Here is a 25,217-nt window from a genome sequence, read left to right as displayed (position 1 = left end):
TGCTTCCCTCCCTCCTTCCGTCCCTCCCTACTTCCTTTTTTCCTTCCTTTTTTCCTTCCTTTTTCCTTCCTTTTTTCCTTCCTTTTTTCCTTCCTTCCTTCCTTCCTTCCTTCCTTCCTTCCTTCCTTCCTTCCTTCCTTCCACCCATCCCCATCTTCTTGGTTCCTACCCGCCAATGCCCAGGCCATATTCCTGGCTCTGCACTCAGGAATTTCTCCTGACGGTGCTCAGGGGATCTTATGGGATGCCGGAGATCAAACCCAGGTCAGTCATGTGAAAGGCAAATGCCCTCCCCACTATGCTATCGCTCCAGCCCCTGCTCTCATATTTCTAACTCTGCCTTCTTACCTTTGCCGCCCCACACACTTGGTTGCCAGGCTTGTGTATCTCATTGGCCCATGTTCCTGGCTTGGTTGCTGTTCACACCCCACTTTTCTTTGTCAGTACAGTGTGCCCGTGTTACAAACTTTGTCTTTCTTTGATCAGGTGAAGCTGGTTCAAGGGACCCGGCAGCTGGACTCCACGTACTTCCGGAAGCTCCAAGCTTTGCACAAAGAGACCATTTTCGAGCAGACTAAGGTAAGACAGCTCTCTCCTTAGAAAAACATTAAAAGTACATCCTGGGGAAGAGATCACCACCGTGATGCTGACAGGGGAGTGGATAGTGGATCCAAGGGATGCTCTGTTGACACAATAGGGGATAGGCAGCTTTCATCGTTTCCTTGCCAGCAAGCTCATATGGGATTCATGTCGCACATCACTGATGACGTTTAGTGACCAGGCAGGTTGGGGTCAGGGAAGGCAGCCATCGCCTGATCTAGCTATTAGCCTCCCCACCCCAGTAGGTTGCTTTGAATGTTACCAGTCATTTTCCATATGGCAGCAACTCTGCTGCCCAAGATGCATGAGTCCAAACAGATAAGAAACAGCAACAGGGAAAATAATAATGAGAGAAATATGGGGAGGATTTGGAGACATCAGTAAGATCATCGGATAGCGGAGGAGGATTTGCATGCCATTTTGATGGATACATTTGCAGCTTTTGAGCTGACTGTCCTAAACTATGACCGCTCTATTGGGCTGGAAAGTTTTGTGTGTGTGGCTAGCATAGAGGCCAGAGAGATGGTTTGGAGGTTAAAGCACTTGCTTGGCATGCAGTTGTGCCCACGACCCTCGTCTGAATCCTGGAACCATGTATGCCCGCCCCCCCCCCCCCCCCGAGTACTGCTAGGCATGGCAACTGAGCACCACCCGGTGTGGCCCAAAACCCAAAAAAGAGAAAGATGGTGATAATGTATATGGATATCTACTGCTGTGGTAAATGCTCGAGACATAGTGCGTAACAATGTCAGAACAGACATGCTGGTATCTTATCCTCACGCTTAACTTGGATTCGGTTTGCACAGATAGGCCTGTGCAAAAGGAGCCATTTGGGTATAGGTCGCCACAGTTTTCATTTCCTATTAGTTCCGGGGGTGGGGGATGGGATAGGAGGGAGGTCCCAGATGCTGTGTCAGTCTCTTTTTCTGCCTGTGTGATATTTTAATTATTTTGAATAAAGTTTTAACACAAACAGTGCTTTTTGTTTGTTGGTTTGTTTTTAGCCTTGGTTTGGGGGCCACTTTCAGTACTGCTCAGGTCTTCTGGTTCTGCACCCGGCGATCACTCGTGGCAGGTCTTGGGGGACCATGTAAGGGGGGTTGGGATCAAACCCAGTTGGCTGTGTACAAGACAAGCACCTTACCCATTCTACTATCACTCTGGTCCCATATTTTTTTAAATGTATCTTTGCAGTAGTTTTTGAGACAATGTAAAGTAATAGAACTGAAAAGATACATAAATTTCTAGGGGTGGGGGGGACAGAGAACAGTAAATGGATAAGGTACGGGCCTTTCATGTAGCCCACCCTGGCTAGATTTCTGGCACCGCATATGGTCCCCAGAGCCCAGCCAGGAGTGATCCTGACATAGAGTTAGAAATAAGTCTTGAGTATCAGTGGGTGTGACACAAAAAGAAAAGTGTCTGTGCAGGTAAGGTAAAGGTAAAGGCCCTCCTGTTGATCGTCGATTTGCTCGAGCGGGCCCAGTAATGTCTCCATTGGAGACTTTGTTGTTACTGTGTCTGGCATATCGAATACTCTCGGTAGCTTGTCTGTGCAGCTAGTTGTATTTTAAACTGAAACAGAACTAAAGTAACTTTAAATAAGCTAAGATGTATAACACCCTTCATTTTCCTTCTACCCATGGAAAATTCATTTTGGTAGGGGCTGGCCAGGATTTGGGCCACACTGAGGCTCTTTCTCAGTTTGCTGGGGGCAGTCCTCGTGGTGATCAGGAGACCAGGCCAAGTGCTGGGGATTGAGCCGGGGCTGGCGGCCTGCAAGGAAAGTACTGAGATTCCTGTGTTAACTCTTTGGCCAAAGGAAAATTGATTTTTAAAGTATAGGTACTATATTTCCTGGTCTGTTGCTTTTCAAAAAGATATAGGGATATTAATTATGTTAGAAGTCATCATAAGAAAGGTTTTTCCAAAGAATGAACTTCTCTGGGTCTTTGCTCTGTAGGACTCATATATTGTCCATAGAATATCAGCGGAAGTTAAAATGCCTAGAATTGCGCGAGAGATAGTAATAGGGTCAGGGTGCATATCTTACATGCAGTCAATCCCTGTTCAGTCCCCTGCACCATCTGTCCTCCAGCATTGCTAGATGTAGCCCTAGAGGCTTCCAAGCACTGCTGGGGTAGCCTGGTTATCCCTCGCAGTGAGGGGCTGGAGCAGTGCCTCATTCTTAAACCTGACCATTGAACCATCTGGCCCAGTCGATCGAGAGTTGCCAAGATAAATATGATTTAACTTTTATATGAATATTGCATTTATATTTGTTTGGTTGGTTTGGAGACCACATCTGGCTGTGCTCAGGGTTTACTCCTTGCTCTGACCTCAAGGATCACTCCTGGTGTGGGGCTCAGGACCATATGTGATGCCAGGGATTGAATGCTGGTCAGCAGCAAGCCAGGCAAGTGCCTTAACCCCTGTGCTGTTTTTCCAACCCTAAAGATTACATTTTAAGAATGAACTGTTAAAAACTATGCTTCTAGTTGAAATTAAATTATTTTATTTTTATTATTTATTTATTTATTTATTTATTTATTTTTTGCTGTTTTGGGTCAGACCCGGCAATGCACAGGGGTTACTCCTGGCTCTATGCTCAGAAACTGCCCCTGGAAGTGCTCAGGGGACCATATGGGATGCTGGGAATCGAACCCAGGTCAGCTGTGTGCAAGGCAAACGTCCTACCGGCTGTGCTTCTGCTCCAGCCTCTAAAATTAATTTTTTTTTAATTTTAGGAACAGGAGTGAATTATACTACTACTGTTAATGACAGGGTTTCACACACACACAATGTTTCAGTACCACATACCCTCCACCCCACCCCACCCCCATCTCCCCTTCAACCTACTCCCCGTCATCCACCAATGTAAACTCATTAAAAAAGTATCTTGTGTTATTCTATAGCTTTTTAAAATTCAGTTATAGATCGAAGAGTGTTTTCTGTTCATGATATATTGTTTAAAAAGATGTACCGAGAGAGAGAGAGAGAGAGAGAGAGAGAGAGAGAGAGAGAGAGAGAGAACAGTGTGTAAGGTGCTGGCCTTGCATGCAGCTGGCCTGCAAGAACATAGGGTCTCCCGGGCCCCTTCAGGAGTGATCCCTGAGCACAGAGCTAACTGGGTGTGACCCCAACACAAACAACAACAGCAAAAAGAGCCACTGTGAAAAAAAGAAAAACCCCACCATACATTGGTAGTCCCATCTTCATCTTAAATACCACACCCACCCACACCCACACCCACCACACACCCCCCCCTCCACACACATAGACTAGAAGGACATATAAAAATGACAGTACATGTATATACTACACATATTACATTAGGGATGGTTCTCACTGAATAGTAGCCTTTTGTTTTCATCTATTACAAAAGCATCACTTCTATAAACGCTCTTGAAACAAGAGGAATGGAGTGAAAAGAAGTGATTACAAGATGATCACTTCATTACGAGGTTGATCTTGACCCTGAATTCTTAGTTCTGCTCTTGAATTCTTAGGTGGACTAGAAGTGGCATGAGGACATTGATGGGGGATAATGGGATGCTTTGGTGGGGGAGATACAGTCCTGCTTTTGCACCTAATACACTACTTTTTTTAATTTTTATTTTTTATTTTAATGTAGGAATACTGCTATTTATTCAGCCACTGATTAGGTAAAGGTAAAAGGTAAAGGCCCTCCCGTTGATCGTCGATTTGCTCGAGCGGGCCCAGTAACGTCTCCATTGGAGACTTTGTTGTTACTGTGTCTGGCATATCGAATACTCTCGGTAGCTTGCCGGCCTCTCCGAGAGGGGCAGAGGAATCGAACTCGGGTCGGCCATGTTGGCCGCTTGTAAGGCGAACGCCCTACCCGCTGTGCTATCGCTCCAGCCACTGATTAGCTGATTGAATTGGGCATGAACTCCATCTTACTATTTTTCCATCATTTTATTTATTTATTATTTTTTCTTCTTATATTTATTTATTGAATCACTGTGGGAAAAGTTACTAAGCTTTCAGGTTTAAGTCTCAGTCACACAATGATCAAACACCTCTCCCTTCACCAGTACTCATTTTTCACCACCAAGAACCCCAATATATCCCCCTTCCACCCCTCCCAATGCCTGTGAGGCAGATGATTTCCACTTAACTATTCTCTACATTGATTACATTCATTATTTCGACAAACGATGCACCATTATTGTTTAGAATGTCCCTCCCAACAATCAGAATTGCTGAAAAGGCATTGTGAAATACTTAATACACTACTTTTTAAAAAAAAATATATTGAATCACTGTGAGATAGCTTTCATGTTTGGGTTACAATCACACAATGATCAAACACCCATCCCTTCACCAGTGCACATTCCCCACCACCAGTATCCCTGGTATACCCCCCCTTTCCCACCCTCCCCCTGCCTCCATGGCAGACATAATTCCACATAATCTCTCTCTACTTTTGGTCATTACAGTTTGCAATACAGACCCTGAGTGGTTATCATGTTTGGTTCTTTATCCACTTTCTGCACACATCTCCCATCCTGACCGATTCCTCCAGCCATCTTTTTCTTAGTGATCCCTTCTTTATTCCAGTCGCCTTCTCTTCTTTGCTCATGAGGCAGGCTTCCAGCTATGGAGCAATCTATCTGTCCCGTGTATCTACTATCCTTAGGTGTCAGCCTCATTTCATGTTGCTTTATATCCACAAATGAGTGCAGTCCTTCTATGTCTGTCCCTCTCTTTCTGACTCATTTCACTTAGCATGATACTTTCCATGTCTATCCATTTCTAAGCAAAGTTCATGACTTCATCTCTTCTGACAGCTGCATAGTATTCCATTGTGTAGATGTACCAAAGTTTCTTTAACCAGTCATCTGTTCTAGGGCACTTGGGTTGTTTTCAGATTTTAGCTATTGTGAACAGTGCTGCAATGAACATATAAGTACAGATGTCATTTCTACTGTGCTTTTTTGCATCCTCGGGATATATTGCCAGAAGTGGTATTGTGGGATCATATGGAAGCTCAATTTCTAGTTTTTGAAGGACTGTCAATATTGTTTTCCAGGAAGGTTGGACCAGGAGGCATTTTCAACAACAGTGAAAGAGTGTCCCTTTTCCCCACATCCACGCCAGCACTGGTTGCTTTTGTTCTTTTGAATGATACTCTACTTTTTAAAAAGAAGAGTTGATTTTTATATAATATCTTCTTTTTAGGTTTGGAAAATAATGTTATGTTTGAGATTTTTATGCAAAGTATTTTTTTTACCAGGACACAGTGGAGGACTTTGGACATAGTATTTTGCAATTTCCTAGTATTAATAAGCAAACAGAATATTGGAATCATGTTCCTGAACAATTTAAAGATTTTACTTTTAATGATCTACTTAGCAACAAACTGGAATTTGAACACTTCAGTCAATTTCTCGAGACTCATTATTCAAGGTGAGAAATGGAACCATTTAAGAATGTATCATCTTTCAACAAATACCCTAAAGGAAAGAGAGAGCAAAAGGGAATGCCCTGCCACAGAGGTGGGGGGGATAGGGGCGGTGGGTAGGGAGGTTGGGGTTCATTGGTGGTGGAGAATGGGCACTGGGGGAGGGATGGGTACTTGATCATTGTATAACTGAAACCCAAGAATGAAAGTTTGTAAGTCTACAACCGTACCTCATGGTGTTTCACTACTGAAAAAATAAAAATAAAAATAAAATAAAATAATAATAATAATGGGCTGGAGCGATAGCACAGCGGTAGGGCGTTTGCCTTGCACGCAGCCAACATGGCCAACCCGAGTTCGATTCCTCCGCCCCTCTCGGAGAGCCCGGCAAGCTACCGAGAGTATCTCGCCCACACGGCAGAGCCTGGCAAGCCACCCGTGATGTATTCGATATGCCAAACACAGTAACAAAAAAAATCTCCAATGGAGACGTTACTGGGCCCGCTCGAGCAAATCGATCAACAACAGGAGGGCCTTTACTTTTACTTTTTAATAATAATAATAATGTATTATCGTCTTTCTAAACATTTTTCTAGACATCCTTTATTTCATTTTAAAAGTTTAGTAGTTTTGATTCAACATTCTAATAGTTACTTGGTACTCGATGTTACCCAGGATCAATAAAAGTTAATGGCCATAATTATTTGAAAATTATTAGGAGTGGCTGTTGATACTAGAAACCTCCAAAATATTATTTTAAGTGGTTTTATGAGATTTTGTGACATGTAATATTACTTACTCGAGCGGGCCCAGTAACGTCTCCATTGGAGACTTTGTTGTTACTGTGTCTGGCATATCGGATACTCTCGGTAGCTTGCCGGGCTCTCCAAGAGGGGCGGAGGAATCGAACTCGGGTCGACCATGTTGGCCGCTTGTAAGGCGAACGCCCTACCCGCTGTCAGAGCGTCCTCGTTCTGCACCAGCCGTTCATTATTATACCTGTCCTGCTACTTCTTTAATATTCTCTAGAGAGATATTTTCATTACCATTTCTGAGCAGTAGTTTTAAATACATTTCACTAAGTGCTCGAACTCACTTTACTATTTTATAATTTTTATTAGTGGACATCAAAAGAAAACATTCTACTTTTCACTACAGAAATCTTAATACTTTGTGATATATTTATCTAATATCAATTGAAGTACTGATACATTATTTCTAAAGAATTTTTCTCATGGAAAAATTTCTCATGGGCTGGAGCGATAGCACAGCGGGTAGGGCGTTCGCCTTACAAGCGGCCAACATGGCCGACCCGAGTTCGATTCCTCTGCCCCTCTCGGAGAGCCCGGCAAGCTACCGAGAGTACTCGATATGCCAGACACAGTAACACCAAAGTCTCCAATGGAGACGTTACTGGGCCCGCTCGAGCAAATCGACGATCAACGGGAGGGCCTTTACCTTTACCTTTTCTCATGGAACATTGTATGTCTGAAACTCAATCATGAACAACTTGGTAATTGAATATCTCACGTTGATTTGATTAAAAAAATTTTTAAAGAATTTTTCTTCTCAGCTGAAACTGGTTTTGCTTGGGAACCTAATTTCAGTCATCACATTTACCTTTGTTGTTCTGAGGATTTTTATGAATTGGGTATGTTGCCAAATAGGCAACATAGAGATAGGCATTTCTCCTTTATGAAAAGGTGCTTCTCCTGCCTCATGAGCTGGGGCGGGGGGGAGACAGCGCTAATAGAGAAGGAATCACTAAGTCAGTGATGGTTGGAGGGGGATCGTTCGGGATGGGAAATGTGTGCTGAAAGTAGATAAAGGACCAAACGTGATGGCCTTCAGTATCTATATTGAAAACCATAATGCCCAAAAGTACAGAGAGAATATGGGGGAAATTGTCTGCCACAGAGGCAGCAAAAGGGTCGGGATGTGGGGGTCAGATACTGGGGACATTGGTGATGGAAGATGCACACTGGTGGGGGGATGGGTGTTCGATAATTGTGTGACTGAAACTCAAACATGAAAGCTTTGTAACTATATCTCATGGTGATTCACTGAAAAGCAAAAGTTTAAAAAGGAGGGCCTCCTTGTCCCTCAGAAACAGAAAGAATATGAAGAGCCAGCGTGTACTTGGAGGGCATGAGGGCTCCTAAAGCCAGGAAGAAATCGGGAATAGAAAAGTGTTGTCTTTAGTTCCATAATCTAATCACTTTTCCTAACTAGCCCAAGTCAACCACTTTTTTAAAAATCGGTTTTTATTTTTTTTATCCACTTATTTGGTTTTTCGATCCCTCCAGTAGGTGCTCAGGGCTTACTCCTGGCTCTGTGATCAGAAATCACTCCTGGAACTCAGCAGACCATATGTGGTGCTGGGGATTGAACCTGTGTCAGCCACATCCAAGACAAATGCCTTAACCTCTGTGCTCTATCACCATTTCCTAATTTCTGTCAAAATTACATAGTCTCCCAGGCCCTGTCAGGAGTGTCCCTGAGAGCAGATCCAGGAGTCACCCCTGAGCATTACCTGGGTGGTCAAAATAGTCCCCCCAAACAAAATGAACAAGTCTAAAAGTTTTTTAAAAAAGCAAACAGAGGGTTGGAGCGATAGCACAGTGGGTAGGGCATTTGCCTTGCACAAGGCCAACCCAGGTTCGATTCCCAGCATCCCATATGGTCCCCTGAGCACCACCAGGAGTAATTCCTGAATGCAGAGCCAGGAGTAACCCCTGTGCGTTGCCAGGTGTGACTCCCCCCCACAAAAAAAGGAAAAAAAGCAAACAGAGTGCTTGTTTGGTATTTTGTAGACTTGAGAAATTATTAAGAACACTGCATTTTGCTTTTATTTGCATTTTAGCATGGACCTCATGTGCTGGATGGATATTGAGCAGTTCCGAAGAATACCATACATAGATTACGAACAGAGGGAGGCAAAATCTATATCCATTAAAAACAAATACCTGAATAAAAAATATTTCTTTGGACCCAATAGTCCAGCTTCTCTGTATCATCAGAACCAGGTACTAAATATTTGGACCTTTCCTTTACTGAAATATAAAAAACTGATGATTTCTTTCTTTCCACCTGCATGTTCTCTTTTATTCTTTTGCTTTTGATGTATGATGTTAGAGATGGTGAATATCGCCCATGTGTAATGCATTTGTGAAAAATGTCTCCTTATAAGGGGCTTGGGATATGGTTCAAAGGCTAGACCCCAGTCTTCTTACAGGGGAACTCGGTGCAATCCTCCGGGTTTGTGGTGTGTGTCTCCCCCAAGCACCTCGCCAGGATTAGCTCCGAATTCTGCAGGGTGTGGCTCAATAAACCTCAGGACTTTTAAAAGCAACTTATAGAATAAAAATGACTTTTTTATTGTTTGGAGCACCAAACACCTCTGTGCTCAGAGCTTATCTGCTCAGGTATCCCTGCTGGTGGGTTCAGTGTGTGGGGGGGGTTGGAGGGGACATATAGGGTGCTGGAGAATTGAAACTAGGGTCGGCCACAAGCATCCTACCCACTGTTCTATCTCTCTGGCCTCTCGAAATGATCGTAATTCACCCACTGAGCCATCTTGTATAAATATGAGTTGCGGGTAGGGCGTTCGCCTTACAAGCGGCCAACATGGCCGACCCGAGTTCGATTCCTCCGCCCCTCTCGGAGAGCCCGGCAAGCTACCGAGAGTATTCGATATGCCAGACACAGTAACAACAAAGTCTCCAATGGAGACGTTACTGGGCCCGCTCGAGCAAATCGACGATCAACGGGAGGGCCTCGAGCAAACAACATGAGTACTGTGAGATGCCAGATCCGGCCCAGGCATTTGGGATAGGCAGTGTGAAGTTGGATTATACTCCAAACATAACTGATCTTTGAAAAATCCTATTTATCAGAATATTCCAGTCTTCCATGATATTGTTCCCAGAAACTATTTCCACTGACTCGATGGGTAGGGAGTACCCTTACCTGTTGGTACTCAGGGATGCTGCATCCGAGGCAGGGTCCTTACCTCTCTGCTCTCTCCAGCCCAGCTTTAACATTCTGTTGGACCAAAGTAAAGTGGTCTTCACCACCAATCAATTAATGACTGGTTATTATTAACCGTTTGATTATATTTCAAGTGGCATATTTCCAGTGGCTTATATTTTCGGTGGTAACATTTACAGAAAAAAATGTCAGAATGGGATCCAGCAATAGGACTGAGTATTCCTGTAACACACTGAGCATATCAAAGATGCTAAATTTTATCATTTTGAAATATCAAGATTCAGAATGATCATGTCTTCAATGTGTGTTGTGATGACATCACTACCCAGAGATCAAGTCTATGGCATTGATTTTTTTCAACTTTGATAGTTTAAAATAATGCCTACTCCTAAGTGCCTAAACTTATAAAAATGTAAAAATCAGAGAATATACCAAATTAAGAAACTAGGTCTTGGGGTGAGAGAGAAGGAGGGGTAGCAGGGAATGAATGAAAAATTTTGGAAGTGAGGAGGAGAGATCTGAATTAAGGACCCTTGACCAAATTTGCTGTTTATCTGTGAAATAGAAATCTGGGGTGGAATAGCAAAATGACTGGATATCCCAATAAGAAAACTAGAAAATAAGCACATGTAAAACATTGGTTTTCTATTTGGCTGGTGCCACATCGCGTGGTTTTGTGGTTTCGGATGCTCCTGTGTGAGCCCTTCAAGTATGAGATGTGGAGAATTTAGAGTTCAGCGGAAAAGTCAACCCACTTCGCTCATTGAAAATGGTTGTACTTCCTGCAGAGTTGACCTGGTGACCCACTTCTCATCATCTCATCACATTTTTCACCTTTATTTTCTCTACTTTGTACACAAGGAGATCTGTGTCACGTGATGCTGCCTATAGATCCCAGCAGCTGATTGCACTATTGGCTCTCCTCCTCTTCCTACTGCTTCTCTTCCTCCTCCATCTCTCCTCCTCCACCTCTTCCTCATCCTCATCCTACTTCTCCTCCACCTTCTCCTCCTCCTCCTTTTTCTCCTCCGCCTCCTCCTCCCCTCCTCATCCTCCTATTTCTCTACCTCCTCCTCCCCATCTTCCCCTACCTCCTACTCCTCATCTCTTCTACCTCCTCCTCTTCCCCATCTTCCTCTACCTTCTTTTCATCTTCCTCCTCCTCTTCCTCCACCTCATCTTCCTCCACCTCCTCCTCTCCTTCCTCCACCTCTTCCTCCACCTTCACCTCCTCCTCCTTCTCCTTATCTTCCTCCACCTCCTCCTTCTCCTCTTCCCTCCACCTCCTCCTCCTCCTCTTCTCCCACCATCTCCTCCTCCTTCTTCTCATCTTCCTCCTCCTCTTCTTCCACCTCCTCCTCATCATCTTCCTCCACCTCCTCCTTCTCCTCTTCCCTCCACCTCCTCCTCTTCTTCCTCCACCACCTCTCCCTCCTCCTTCTCATCTTCCTCTACCACCTCCTCCTCCTCATCTCCCTCCTCTTCCTCTTCCTCCTCCTTCTTCCTCTTCATTTACTTATTATTAAAGTGTGTTGCAATGCAGCCCCAGGCTTGCCTGTGGTGTGGCTTTTCTACTTCTGCCACCTTGACTCTTACAAACTGTTGCAGCAGACGGACCTTGCTCCTGACAGACCTCCAGATCTCCATGTTCCATCTATATTACAGTATCTGAGTCAAAGCTCTCTCTTGACTCAGGAATGCCCTATTTTCCTCATGCATAGAAGAAAATGCTCTCAACTAGAATCTGATTCATAGACTATTAGACTTACAGGCAGACCCCAGTTCAATCCTCGGCATTCATATGGTTCCCAAGGCCACCAAAAGTAATCCCTAAGCACAGAGCCCTGAGCACTACTGGTGTGACCCCTACAATCAATCACAATCACAAATCATCCTGTTATTCGTCGATTGCCTCGAGCAGGCCCCAGTAATGTCTCCTTCATCCTATCCCTGAGATTATATTCAAGGGTCTTTAGGAAAATGAGACCCATCATTTTTACTGGTATTTGGCATATTGGATACGCCACGGGGAGTTTGCCAGACTCTGCCGTGTGGGCAGGCTACATTCGGTAACCTGCCAGTTTGACCCCCAAACAAAACAAAAAACCCAAAAGTATTTTAGACCTACAGGAGAACTTAAAAAATGGATAGATCAATTCCCTTATTTTTAAAGTTGAATGTACTGGAGCCATAAAGAAAGAGGCAACTGCATCGCTTCCTGTCATAGAGTTCAGACCCCTCCATTCCTGTGTTCTTTGCAAACTTAGATGACTGTCACTTAACCCAGGGTCTCCAATCACCACTCAAGGGGCCATGTGGTTCGCTGGCATAGGAAAGTTCAACCTACCAGTCCTGAGATAGCCCTTCAGTCGTGTGGACTGGTGTGCAGGGTGATGCTAGTCCACTGGTGTAGAAAAGTCACAAAGCACACTGGTGGCTCTGCTAATTCTCTGATCTCTCCTGGGAGGGTTTCTCCTTCCCTCACACTATGGAGCCAGGGTATTTTACAGAAAGTGAGAGGAGCATCCCCTGTCAGGTGCTCTGCCAGTGGTTTGGAGGTGAATGAGTTAAACTACTGGATGTGAGCAGTTTCTTTTTCCTCTTCTCTTTGCCTAGATAATGCAGCTAAGTGATGACTGGGGCAGGATTCTGCACGAGCATTTGGACGTGTCTGTTCTCCTAGAGATCCAGAAGCACGTCCTCAAGAAGCTGGAAAATGTGTGGTTGCCCTTGTTCCTCACGAGCCCTTTGTTTATGGCTCGACAAAAGATAAAGGTATGTGGACTTGGGATAAGCTTCATAATCCATGTCCAACATCAAGGATCTCTCCACCCAGACATGGTAGCTGCAAAGCATTGTGGGTAAGAGCAAAGCTGGGGACCAGGGGAGCTCAGCAGAAGAGCATAGGCCCAGCCTGCACGAGGTTGTGAGTTCAAGCCCTGGAAACTCTTGTTCCCTCCACTCCAGGACATTGCTAACAACACAATAGTAGCTGGAGACTTCAACATCGCCTTATCACCTCTGGATAGATCAATAAGAACAAAACTCAACAAGGAAACATTGGCTTTGAAAGAAGAAATAGAAGAGCAGGGATTTATAGACCTATACAGAGCTTAACACCCCAAAAAGAAAGAATACACATTCTTCTCCAGTGCGCATGGAACATTTTCCAAAATAGACCATGTGCTAGGCCACAAAACATACCCCAATAGAATCAGGAAGATAGAAATAGTATCAACAATCTTTTCAGACCACGATGCACTGAGGATAGAAGTGAAGCACACACAGACACGGAGAACCAAATCAAACACCTGGAAATTAAGCAACTCAATGCTGAACAACGAGTGGGTCAGGAAGGAAGTCAAGGACAAAATCAAAACATACCTGGAAACAAATGAGAATGAAGACACGAGCTACAAGAACTTATGGGATGCAGCGAAAGCCATATTAAGGGGGAAATTTATAACTCTGCAAGCATTTCTCAGGAAGGAAGAAAGGGCCCACATAAACAATTTGACTCCACAGCTCAAGATCTTAGAAAAGGATCAACAAAAGGAACCCAAATCAAGCAGAAAGAAAGAGATCAGAAAGCTTAGAGCAGAAATCAACGACATGGAAACCAAAAAAAAAAAAAATCTGAAAGATCAATAAAACCAAGAGCTGGTTCTTCAAGAAAATAAACAAGATAGATAACAAGATAGATAAACCACTAGCAACACTCATAAAGAAACAGGGAGAGCGAAAACCCTAATAAACTGAATCAGAAATGAGAAGGGGGATATCACAACAGAAACCAAAGAAATCCAAAAGATCATCAGAGACTACTTTGAAAGTCTGTATGCCACGAAACAAGAGAACCTATAAGAAATGAACAAATTCCTGGACTCCTATAATCTCCCAAAGCTGAATCAAGAAGATCTGGAGTATCTGAATAGAACTATTAACATCAACAAAATCGAAACTGTAATCAAAAGTCTTCCCAAAAACAAAAGCCCAGGTCTAGATGGATTCACTAGCGAATTTTTCCAAACATTTAAAGAGGACATACTGCCAGTCGTTCTCAAGCTTTTCCAGGAAATTGAAAAATCAGAAACTCTCCCAAACAGTTTCTATGAAGCCCATATCTCTCTGATACCAAAAGGAAACAAAGACACCACAAGAAAAGAAAACTACAGGCCTATATCCCTGATGAACACGGATGCGAAGATTCTCAACAAAATACTAGTAAATAGAATTCAACTACTCATCAAAAAGATCATACACCATGACCAAGTGGGATTCATCCCAGGGATGCAAGGATGGTTTAACACTTGGAAATTAATCAACGTAATCCATCATATCAACAAAAGAAACGATAAAAACCATATGATCATATCAATAGATGCAGAGAAAGCATTAGACAAGATCCAGCACCCGTTTATGATCAAAACCCTCGCCAAAATGGGTATAGAGGGAACTTTCCTCAATATAGTTAAAGCCATCTACCACAAGCCTACAGCAAGCATCATCCTCAATGGGGAAAAACTGAGAGCGTTCCCCCTAAGATCAGGGACGAGACAAGGATGTCCACTCTCTCCACTGCTGTTCAATATAGTACTGGAAGTACTTGCAATAGTGGTTAGGCAAGAAAAAGATAGTAAGGGCATCCAGGTAGGAAAGGAAGAAATCAAGCTCTCACTATTCGCAGATGATATGATACTATACTTAGAGAACCCTAAAACCTCTGCCAAGAAACTCCTAGAAACAATAGGCTTGTATAGTAAAGTGGGAGGCTATAAAATCAATACCTAAAAGTCCGTGGCTTTCCTATACGCAAATAGTGAGAGAGAGGAAGACTGGCACCACATAGACTGGCCCACATCCAAAAGACCAATAGCAACCAGTGTTGGCGCGGTTGTGGCGAGAAAGGGAATCTCCTTCACTGCTGGTGGGAATGCCGGCTGGTTCAGCCCTTTTGGAAAACAGTATGGACAATCCTCAAAGAGAGAGAGAGAGAGAGAGAGAGAGAGAGAGAGAGAGAGAGAAGAAAATGACATGAAGAAAACAATCCCGTTTACAACTGTGCCCCAGAAAATCAAGTACCTAGGAATCAGCTTAACTAAGGAAGTTAAGAACCTGTACAAAGAAAACTACAAAATGCTGCTTCAGGAAAAAAAAAAAAGAGGACACCAGGAAATGGAAAGATATCCCCTGTTCATGGATCGGGAGAATTAACATTGTCAAAATGGCAATACTTCTCAAAGCACTGTACAAATTTAATGCGATCCCTATTGCGATACCCATGACATTCTTCAAAGAAATGAAGCAAACACTCCTGAAATTTATATGAAACAATAAGCCCCCACGAATAGCTAAAGCAATTCTGGGGAAAAGGAAAATGAGAGTAACCAACCTCCCTAACTTCGAACTCTACTACAAAGCAGTAATAATTAAAAAAGCATGGTACTGGAACAAAGGCAGAGCTGCAGACCAATGGAACAGGGTTGAATATACTGACATCTCCCACCAAGCATATGATCATCTAATCTTCGATAAGGGGGCAAGAAATGTGAAGTGGAGCAAGGAAAGCCTCTTTAACAAATTGTGCTGGCAAAACTGGACAGCTACATGCAAAAAAGTGGGCTCAGATCTGTCCCTAACACCAAGTACAAAGTAAGATCAAAATGGATTAAAGACCTCAACATCAGACTGTAATCCATAAGGTACATTGAAGACAAAGTTGGCAAAACCCTCCATGACATTGAAGCTAATGGTACCTTCAAAGATGTCACGCCACTGGCCAAGCAGGTGAAAACAGAGATGGACAAATGGGACTATCTTAAACTAAGAAGCTTCTGCACCTCAAAAGAAACAGTGACCAAAATACAAAGACAGTCTACAGAATGGGAAAGGATATTCTCCAAATACACATCTGACAAGGGGTTGATATAAAGGATATACAAAATACTGGTTGAACTCCACAAGAAGAAAACAACCAACCCCATCAAAAAATGGGGCGACGAAATGAACAGAAACTTTCTCAAAGAAGAAATACGAATGGCTAAAAGGCACACGAGAAAATGTTCTACATCATTAATTATCAGGGAGATGCAGAGCAAAACAACAATGAGATATCATTTCGCACCACATAGACTGGCCCACATCCAAAAGACCAATAGCAACCAGTGTTGGTGCGGTTGTGGCGAGAAAGGGAATCTCCTTCACTGCTGGTGGGAATGCCAACTGGTTCAGCCCTTTTGGAAAACAGTATGGACAATCCTCAAAAAATTAGAAATTGAGCTCCCATTTGATCCAGCAATACCACTCCTAGGAATATATCCCAGAGAGGCAAAAAAGCATAGTCTAAGTGACATCTGCACTTGTTTGTTCATTGCAGCACTCTTTACAATAGCCAGAATCTGGAAAAAACCTGAGTGCCCGAGAACAGATGACTGGTTAAAGAAATTTTGGTACATCTACACAATGGAGTACTATGCAGCTGTTAGAAAAGATGAAGTCATGAAATTTATATACAAGTGGTACTACATGGAAAGTGTCATGCTAAGCGAAATGAGTCAGAAAGAAAGGGACAGACATAGAAAGATTGCATTCATCTAGGGAACATAAAGTAACAAAATAGGAGACTAACACCCAAGAATAGCTGAGATAAGTACCAGGAAGATTACTCCATGGCTTTGAGGACAGCTGCACACGCTAGGGGAAAAGGCAGCTTAGATAGAGAAGGGAGCACCAAATAAAGGGTGTTTGCAGGATCCTCTCAGGATGGGAAATGCGTGATGAGAGTAGACTATAGACCAAACAAGATTACCACTCAATGTCTCTTTTGCAAACCACAGCACTCAAAAGGAGAGAGATAACAAAAGGGAATGCCCTGACACAGAGGTAGGGTGGGATGGGGAGATGGGGGGTGGGAGGTATACTGGGACTGGTGGCGGTGGAGAATGGGCACTGGTGGAGGGATGGGTATTCAATCATTGTATAACTGAAACCCAAGTACAAAAATTTGTAAGTCTACAACTGTACCTCATGGTGTTTCACTAATAAAAATTTATGAAAAAGAAGAGCAGAAACAGCGCACTATATATACCCAGTTTAGCAAACACATGAGCCTCAGTGATGGGGTAGTATCCCCCAGCTGTGAGCACCTTCAGTTAAAGGACATGGAACGGAGCATTGTAATCCCAAGAACGAGCCTCTTTTCATCACAAAAGTTCTTGGAAATAAGCTTCAGTACAACTCAAATGTCCTCATTCCCGGGCTTCACACCAGCTCATGTTCTCTCTTCCAAATGAAGTAAAAAAAGTTCTTGGCTTCCTATTATGATCAGCCTCCATGTTTTCTCACACTGTCTGCCTTAGTCATTGTATTGTCAGTTCCTGCCTTGCTTTCCTTTGGTGACCAATAATAATACAACCTGGTTCTGAAAGCGTTCAGCCCAAACCCAGAGATAAAAAAGAACTGTGGGCAGGACCTTTTCCTCACATGTGGTAGGCCCTGGTTAGAGCTCCAGAACCCCATATGGTCTTACGAGTCCTGTCAGGAGGGATCCCTGAGCACAAAGCAGGAGTAATCTCCAAGCACAGCCTGGTGTGGTCCCAAACAAACATGCAAACAGCAACAACAAATTCCACAGAAAGGAGAGAGACTTTATTGTAAAACAAAAAAACAATGGGCATCTGAACAGGAGGGGAAGAGTTGACACCCAACATTAAAAAAAGAAACGACCTTGGGCACCCAGCAAGTCTCCTGGGCCCCTTTCTACAAGGCTACAGCTGCTCGGGAAGATGTGAGCTGGGATCTGAGCCCATGGCTCCAGATCAGCTTCTAGGGAAGGGGAGATGGAGCCCTGTGGCACAGCACGAATTGGGCAGGTCTGCCTCCCAAGAAAGGCACTGCTGTGGCTCCACTGAACTTCAAGGATTCAGTGGAGTTTGTACTCTGGTTAAGTTTGCCATGGCTAGAAAAATGCGTAGGAGTCTGGGAAGTCTCGGTGGTGCCTCCAGCCTGGGTTTTCTCAAGCCCCACTGTCAGGAAGCTGGCCCTGCAGCTGACCCCTACTCTCCCTGGCTGTCTGAGGGCTATCACACTGCTCGCCCACAGAGTCCACCCCCCCTCCCACCCGCCGCCCAGCAAAGCTTCTCGGTCTGAGGCTGGCTCTCCTCCCTGCCCCAGCACTCCTTATCAGCTACCTCCACCTCCACCTCACTTTCCAAAATTAATCCGACAATATGTGACTCCCAGCATCCCATATGGTCCCCTGAGTACCACCAGGAGTAATTCCTGTGTGCAGAGCCAGGAATCAACCCTGTGCATAGCTGGGTGTGACCCCACCCAAAAAAGACTCATGGGTTGGGGTGATAGTGCAGTGGGTAAGGCATTTGCAGGTGGCTGGCCTGGGAGTGGAACTCATCAGGGTGTCCCCTTCTTGCTTGGTAGACACAGATGGAAGACATCGCCGAAGAGCTCCTGCTCCAGAAGCACGAGAGGAAGATCGGTGTCTGGAAGGCAAGTGGCCCTGGGCTGTATTCTCGGAAGCTCTTCCCAGTCCCCAACTCTTCCTGCCTCCCTGGCAGACGAAGCCTCCCAGTTCCTGAAGACCAGGGGTTGGGGTTCAGCAGGGAGAGTGAGTCCATCCAAGCCCTCTTCCTTGACCTGTTCAGCCTGAGCCTGTGTGCATGGACTTTAAAACTGTATTTCCCTTTCGTTGCTTATGATAGGTTTACAGAGATAAACTGGTCGTATGATTCAAACTGTCATTTGTTTTTACCCTAGTTCTAAGTTTGAAAGATACCTAATATTCTTTTAAAATTCCCCGTCCTTCATAACTAACTTTAATTTTGTTTGTTTGGGTGCCACTCCTGGTTGTGCTCAGGGCTTACTCCTGGAGGTGCTCAGGGGACCATATGGGGTACTGGGGATCACTCCCAGGCCAGCCACATGCAAGGCAAATGCCTTACCCACTGCACTATCACCCCAACCCATCAGTCTTTTTAGGGGGGAGGAGTCACACCCAGTGCTGCACAGGGGTTACTCCTGGCTTTGCGCTTGGGAATTACTCCTCGTGGTACTCAGGGGACAATATGGGATGCTGGGAATCAAACCCAGGTCAGCTGCGTGCAAGGCAAATGCCCTACCCACTGCACTATCGCTCCAGCCCCCCATTAGCCTTGTCTTATGTTCTAAAGCACATCATCAATCTGTTTTCCTCTTTAAAAAGTGATGCCACAAAGCCGAAGCTATGAAAGAGACAAAGGGTAGATGGGGGGTGGGGGGAGCAGTTGTCAGCTCTTTTGCGTCTTGCCATAAATGTCAACCAAGTGTGACAAAAGTGACTGGAAAGAAGTGGCCGGGTTTTAGACTAATGATTGAATGCGTTACTCTTTAGATCATAGCTCATCTTCTGCATTTTCTATTTGGACAGCCCGTGGAGAGCAAATGGATATCTTCATCTGGTGAAATCATTGCTTTCCGTAAAGCATTACTGAATCCAGTCACAGCCAAACAATTTCAACGATTTGTGGCTCTCAAAGGAGATTTGTTGGAAAATGGGGTACTCTTTTGGCAAGAAGTGCAAAAATATAAGGTACTGTATTGGGAGCTAAAGGGAAAAAATCTTTTGAGGAGAAAAGGGCATTAGTATTAATTGATTCATTTTAAATAATTTACAAGTTAATGAATCATATTAATTTATTGAATAAATTTTGTTAATGTTATCTATGCATATTTAATTAATATTAATTAATTGTTAACTAATCAACTTCTTAGCTATGTCTTTGTGGACAAGATTTGTATAATATTCCAATTTTGTTCTTGAGCCCCCAAGTTTCCTTTCTTTAAATCTGGCTTTCTCTGATGAAATGTTCACTTTCTGCCAGATACTTGAAGCCTTTTGTATAAAAACTCATTTCTCTCACGAGCATTCTGTGAGGTGAGGCTGTTGCTCTCACCACTTTATGGATTAAGGAACTCAGGCACAGGGACGTGAAGATCCTTCTAGCATCAGACAGTTCGTGGAGCAGTGGTGGGCACAGCTGGCATCAGAACCAAGCTAAAGATCACGCCCACAGGTTCTAAGCCACCTCCTTCCAGAAGGATGGAGGCAGCGTGCCAAGAGGAGGCCCCAGGTGACCTCATCAAACATTGAGCCCTGGACTGTGAGACTCTGGGCTGAACCCGAACGTTCAACAGCAGGACTCTAGTGGCTTCCTTAGGATCCAGCCAGATCTCAGAGGAGGCTGCCCTGCCAAGTCGAGAAGGGACCTAGAGACAGTTGGTGTTGGGCTGTCACAGTGTCTCCAACTCATGTTTACTGATGACTGGAAAGCAGTATTACTTCATCTCCTGTGTGTGTGTGCACGTGTGTGTGTATGTATGTGTGTGTGCGTGTTTGTGCTTAAAGGACTAGAAGCATGCATGTATATTCTGTTATTGAGCTCCTGCAAAAGTCCAGGTTAAATTGTGACATTTCTCTCCCTTCTCACACTGTAAGACAGACAGCGTCCCTTCTATGGGAGGGAGACACAAGTCATTGGCTAGTGGGAGCAGAGGGATGGTAGATGGGGTGTTGGGGGGAGCCTGTGGGGCTATCTTTGATGGAGGGGACACAGGGACGCCTGCTTTACCGGAAACCTTGGCCATGGCATAGGAGGGCAAAGCAGGTAGAGATCCGCTCTGTCCAGAATTACCCTGGTGCCCTCAGAATCCTGTTGATAGATCTCTCCCCATTTGTCTTCATTCCTCAAGTCTCATATTCCATAATTATAACCAGACTCACGAGAGAATTCTATATGATAATCTCACTAGCAGTGGGGGGAAAGCACTTTTTTGGAACATGCCAAACATATGTGTTGTAAACAGGCTTTTCCTGAGGGATGCTCGGTGGAATGAAAGGTGCTAACTGTTGTCACAATGTAACATGCACATCAGGCTCTTCCCGCACCCTGCCTGTGCCAGATCACATGTCAACCTTCCCAGGACAAATCCCCAGACTTTTCTTTCTTTGAGCTTTTCTTTCCTTAATAGTCCATAAGACAGCAAGACTTAATCAAAGCGGCTGCTTTTCTGGCCTAGAATTCAAAGTTCTCAGTCTGTGATGACTTAAGTATCTTAGCATAGCAATGCCATCATTTCAGCTAAGCTTTGGTCTTCATTTTATTTTGTCTTGTCTTACATATATTCTCATTTGATTTGTTGTCTTTTATTGGACCTCCAAGCAGTGCTCAAGCCCAGTGATTCTCGGGACCTCCAGGGCCACGCCTGGGCAGTGCTGGGGTCACGGTGCTACACCTGGCTGTTGGGTTTGGAAATCCAGGGCTTCATAAACCAGGCCTATCATCCCAGCCCTTTGAGCCATCTCCTTGGCATGCCTCTTTAATATTCAGAGAGGACTCTATACAGATGATATGACACTTGCCTTGCATATGGTGGAACCTAGTTCAATCCCCGGCACCACCCAGGGTTTCCCCAGGTCCCATCAGGAGTGAGCCCTGAGTTCAGAGCCCTGAAGTAGGCCCTGAGCACCATAGGGTATGGGCCCCAAATTTAAAAGTAAAGTATCAAAGCCCTCCTGTGCATAGGGACACTGAACCTTTTTGATATTTGAAGGCGACGCTCAGTTCTTTAGTTAAAGGGCATAGTGTCGCGGTGACCAGAGAAACACAAGAGCTAAGAGGCTCCACGGAGGCCACCGTCGGGGTCACAGCACCCCCTTTTTCTGTTGCTGCCTAGAGCCTGATCTACCCAGGGGACAAGCTGTTCCAGCTGGGAAGTTTCTATTCCCATCCACATGCCTCATTGGATGCGGGCCACTGCGCTCCCCGAGGGCCGTGTCTGTCTCTGAACCACTGATGAGTGCACCCAGGCTACAGAACGTTGACCCCAGGCCTCTGGCTCAGTAGAAACGCGGCATTCAGGGCTGACTCTGGTGGCCCAGGCCCTGCTCAGTTCAGAGATGGGAAATGAGGAGCTGTAGTCGCGGAAGCAATTATTCCTCCCTGAGGAAATGCTGCAGTCAGGCCAAAGTGAAACCTGTACTGGTGGAAGGTGGAGCTAGCACCAGCTCAAGCTCTTCAAACCCAAGATCTTTTTGTTTTGTTTTGGGGCCACCCCTGGCTCTTGTTCTGAAGAGTAGTCCCAGACAGAGATGGGGGAGGGACCATGTGTGTTGCTGGGAATCTGAACAGGTGTCAACCTCTTGCAAGGCAAGTGCCTTTTCTGCTTACCATCTCCTGAGTCCCATAGCCAAGACCTTTTAAGATAGTCTTCACATGTCCATCCCCCTGTCATCTGAAATCAAATGTATGCATGACTAGCAGCCACTGCCATGAACTGCTTCTGGTTCCATATAAGCTCACTAACCAGCCATGATCCAGAGACTCACTAAATAAATCTCAGGAGAGATCAGCAAGCTGGGTCCTAGATCATTGTATAACTGAACCCCAAGCACAAAAATTTGTAAGTCTACAACTGTACCTCGTGGTGTTTCACTAATAAAATTTTTTTAAAAAAGATATTAGCAAGCTGCACAGATGCTCCCAGATCCCATAGTCACCATCCAGTTAAAAATTTGACTCCAGCTATGTCACCCATTCAAAAGTTTAGAATTCCTGGAGAATTCGGGCACAACATCTCATACTCTACACCACTGATACACTAGCTCTACACCACTGATATACCAGGAGTAGTTCACCACTTTGGATGGAATGTGAAGTAGAAGGCAACTAATCTTGACTAAGAAAATATTAGCACACAAGGCTCAACCTGTAACAGCATGTTAGTAATCTCTTATACAGCGACTTAATGACTCCAGGGTGAGATATAATAATATTCACAGACTTTCTTCTAAAGGAAATCTTTTTTGATCATTTTTTATTGAATACAGCATAAATTATTTAGGGCCTACTATGGGGTAGGCTTGGGTGGTGGTTGGGAAAATAAGAAATAGTGGTGGTGGAAGATGTAATGGTGATGGGATTGGTATTGGAATATTGAATGTAATAGATCATTGTGAACAGCTTTATAAAAATTAAATTAAAAAACAAATGTATGCACAAACTGATATGCATATGCCCACAACTCTGCATCTCTGGTTCTCTCTTCTCTCCTTGCCCAGGACTTGTGCCATTCTCATTGCGACGAGAACACCGTCCAAAAGAAGACAACGATGATTATCAACTGCTTTATTAACTCCAGCATCCCGCCAGCTCTGCAGATTGACATCCCCCAAGAGCAAGCCCAGAAGATCATTGAGCATAGGAAGGAGCTAGGACCATATATATTCCGGGAGTCTCAGGTGAGACAGAGGACACAGCTCTGCCTTCAAGTCGCTGACAACTTGGATGCTCCTTGAGAGATTTGGGGGTGTTCATAATTGACAAAGTTCCAATTTTCTTAATCCTGGTGTCTGTTCTCTTCCATGAAAGAGCCGTACACAGCACTCCTGCCCACCCCCAAACTCTCTCTCTCTCTCTCTCTCTCTCTCTCTCTGAGTCAGTACTTTGCAATTTTGCTGCCAGTACTCTACAGGAAATACAAAGGCTATACTTTGACTTCCCATTTTGGAAATCATTTTTAGTTTACAATCCTTCAGCTCATCTGTCCTCCCTTTCCTACTATTTGTATTTCCTTTTAAAAGCATCTGCGCCACAGCCTATAAAACTGTATGTGCCCTGAGGTTTGAGCCTTTGTCAGGGCTGGAACATTTATTCAGCTCTTACAGTGAGTGGAGCTGAGGCCACTCAAAGTGCCACTCAGAGGGAAAAGTTCTTCTGTGAGCCTGCTTCAGGTAACCTCTTTTTCTTTTGATAAAGAGAAACCACAGTTTGGTGAGCAGAATTTATCTGCCTTTTGCAAAAGTTGTTCTCAAAAAAATGATTAAGAAAAATAAATTTCCGTGGGATTGTGGCATAACTGCAGTGATAGGAAGCAGAGATGTGGGGTAGGGGTGCCCTGGGGCATGGAAAAGGCCATTATTCCTTAACATGATTTGGAGCCAGCTGTATTCTCAGGCCCCCCAAGGAGCTTAAAGAGGCCTCCCAGTCCAAGTGATACATTAAAAGAGGGCAAATTACAGAGGGATGATTAAGGATGTGCGAGAGAGAAGTGGAAGAAGTCGGGGAACAGAACCAAGTGTCTGTCCCTGCCCTCAGCCCCGCTGTGGTCTCCTCACAACTAGCCAGAGCTGGCCGCACCGAGATAGGGTCTGATGGTGAGCATCAGGGCCTTCTTCTGGGTCGGGCTGGCCTCCCTGTGCAGGGCTGGCTGGCCTCTCAGAGTCTCCTAACTCAGGCCTTAAACGGGGCCACTGCAGCAGCTGAAGGTAACGGGCTGTCACTCAGGGCACCTCACCCCACTAATTGAGTCTTCGTCCCTGGCTTCCTCAGCACCTCAGAACCATCTTACTGAGGGGAAGGTGCTGCAGGGGACCCTGCTTAGGACCCCAGCACCTGCAGGTGTGGCCCCCAAACCGAGCCAAATCCAAGTAATTAGGGGCAGGGGAGACAGTCGGAACCGAAAGGTCTCACTTTCCTGCAGGTGGCCAATTTGGCGGGTGCTGACTGGTTCCCCAAGCACTGCTGGGGGCAACCCCTGAACACTGCGGGGTGCCCCCCACCCCATCCCCCAAGGAAGAACAAAGCAAAACATTCCCGGCAGCAGATCCCTCTGTCCTGGTCGCCTGTGGTCCCACCGACTTTCTCCAGCTCCACCCCTCTTTATCACATACTCCCTGCCTCAGAGGTGCCCCAGACCATCCCTGCTGCAGGTGCTCTGCCACTACGTGGGTGGTCTGCCCCCACCAGCCCTCCACAGTCCCCCACAGCTAAGTCCTCTCTAGCCACAGTTCTCACTGCCTCCTTGCTCTGGGCTTCCAGAAGCCCAGAGTCATGTCAGAAGCGGCCCTCGGCTCCCTGCTGTCTTTCCTGGGCCCCTATCAGAGCCTCTGATCTCCCTGTTCTGGACCCAGCCGTGAGCCCTCAACGGGAGGGGAGAAGGCGATGATAGGGAGGGCACATTTCTTGTTTACTTGCTTGGCCTGATTTCTGCCACCAGGCAGGTAGCCACTGAATTCCTGAACCCAGGAGTGAATGATGGTAACCGAAAGGAAAATAAGATCCGACTCTAGATGAGAACCAAGTGGAGGGAAACGGCCAGGTCTTAAGCAAAGTACAGCCACCCTGCCCTTTGGGGGTAGTCGCCAATG

General features: G+C 45.0%; 1 protein-coding gene across 1 annotated transcript in view; it reads left to right on the top strand.

Moving 5' to 3' along the window:
- The window catches only part of RGS22 (regulator of G protein signaling 22), a 151,803-nt gene that overhangs the window by 109,892 nt on the left and 16,694 nt on the right, over positions 1-25,217 (top strand). Inside the window, exons 21-27 of the mRNA XM_056124946.1 lie at positions 487-579; positions 5,861-6,033; positions 8,892-9,054; positions 12,635-12,793; positions 18,455-18,523; positions 19,440-19,601; positions 23,130-23,309. Coding sequence (XP_055980921.1) covers positions 487-579; positions 5,861-6,033; positions 8,892-9,054; positions 12,635-12,793; positions 18,455-18,523; positions 19,440-19,601; positions 23,130-23,309 — 999 coding nt within the window. The remainder of the gene's footprint in view (positions 1-486; positions 580-5,860; positions 6,034-8,891; positions 9,055-12,634; positions 12,794-18,454; positions 18,524-19,439; positions 19,602-23,129; positions 23,310-25,217) is intronic.

Source organism: Sorex fumeus, unplaced genomic scaffold, assembly GCF_029834395.1.
Source record: "Sorex fumeus unplaced genomic scaffold, SorFum_2.1 ptg000053l, whole genome shotgun sequence".
NCBI classification, from domain to species: Eukaryota; Metazoa; Chordata; class Mammalia; order Eulipotyphla; family Soricidae; genus Sorex; species Sorex fumeus.
Note: the sequence above shows the minus strand (reverse complement) of the source record. Positions and strands in the feature narration are given on the sequence as shown.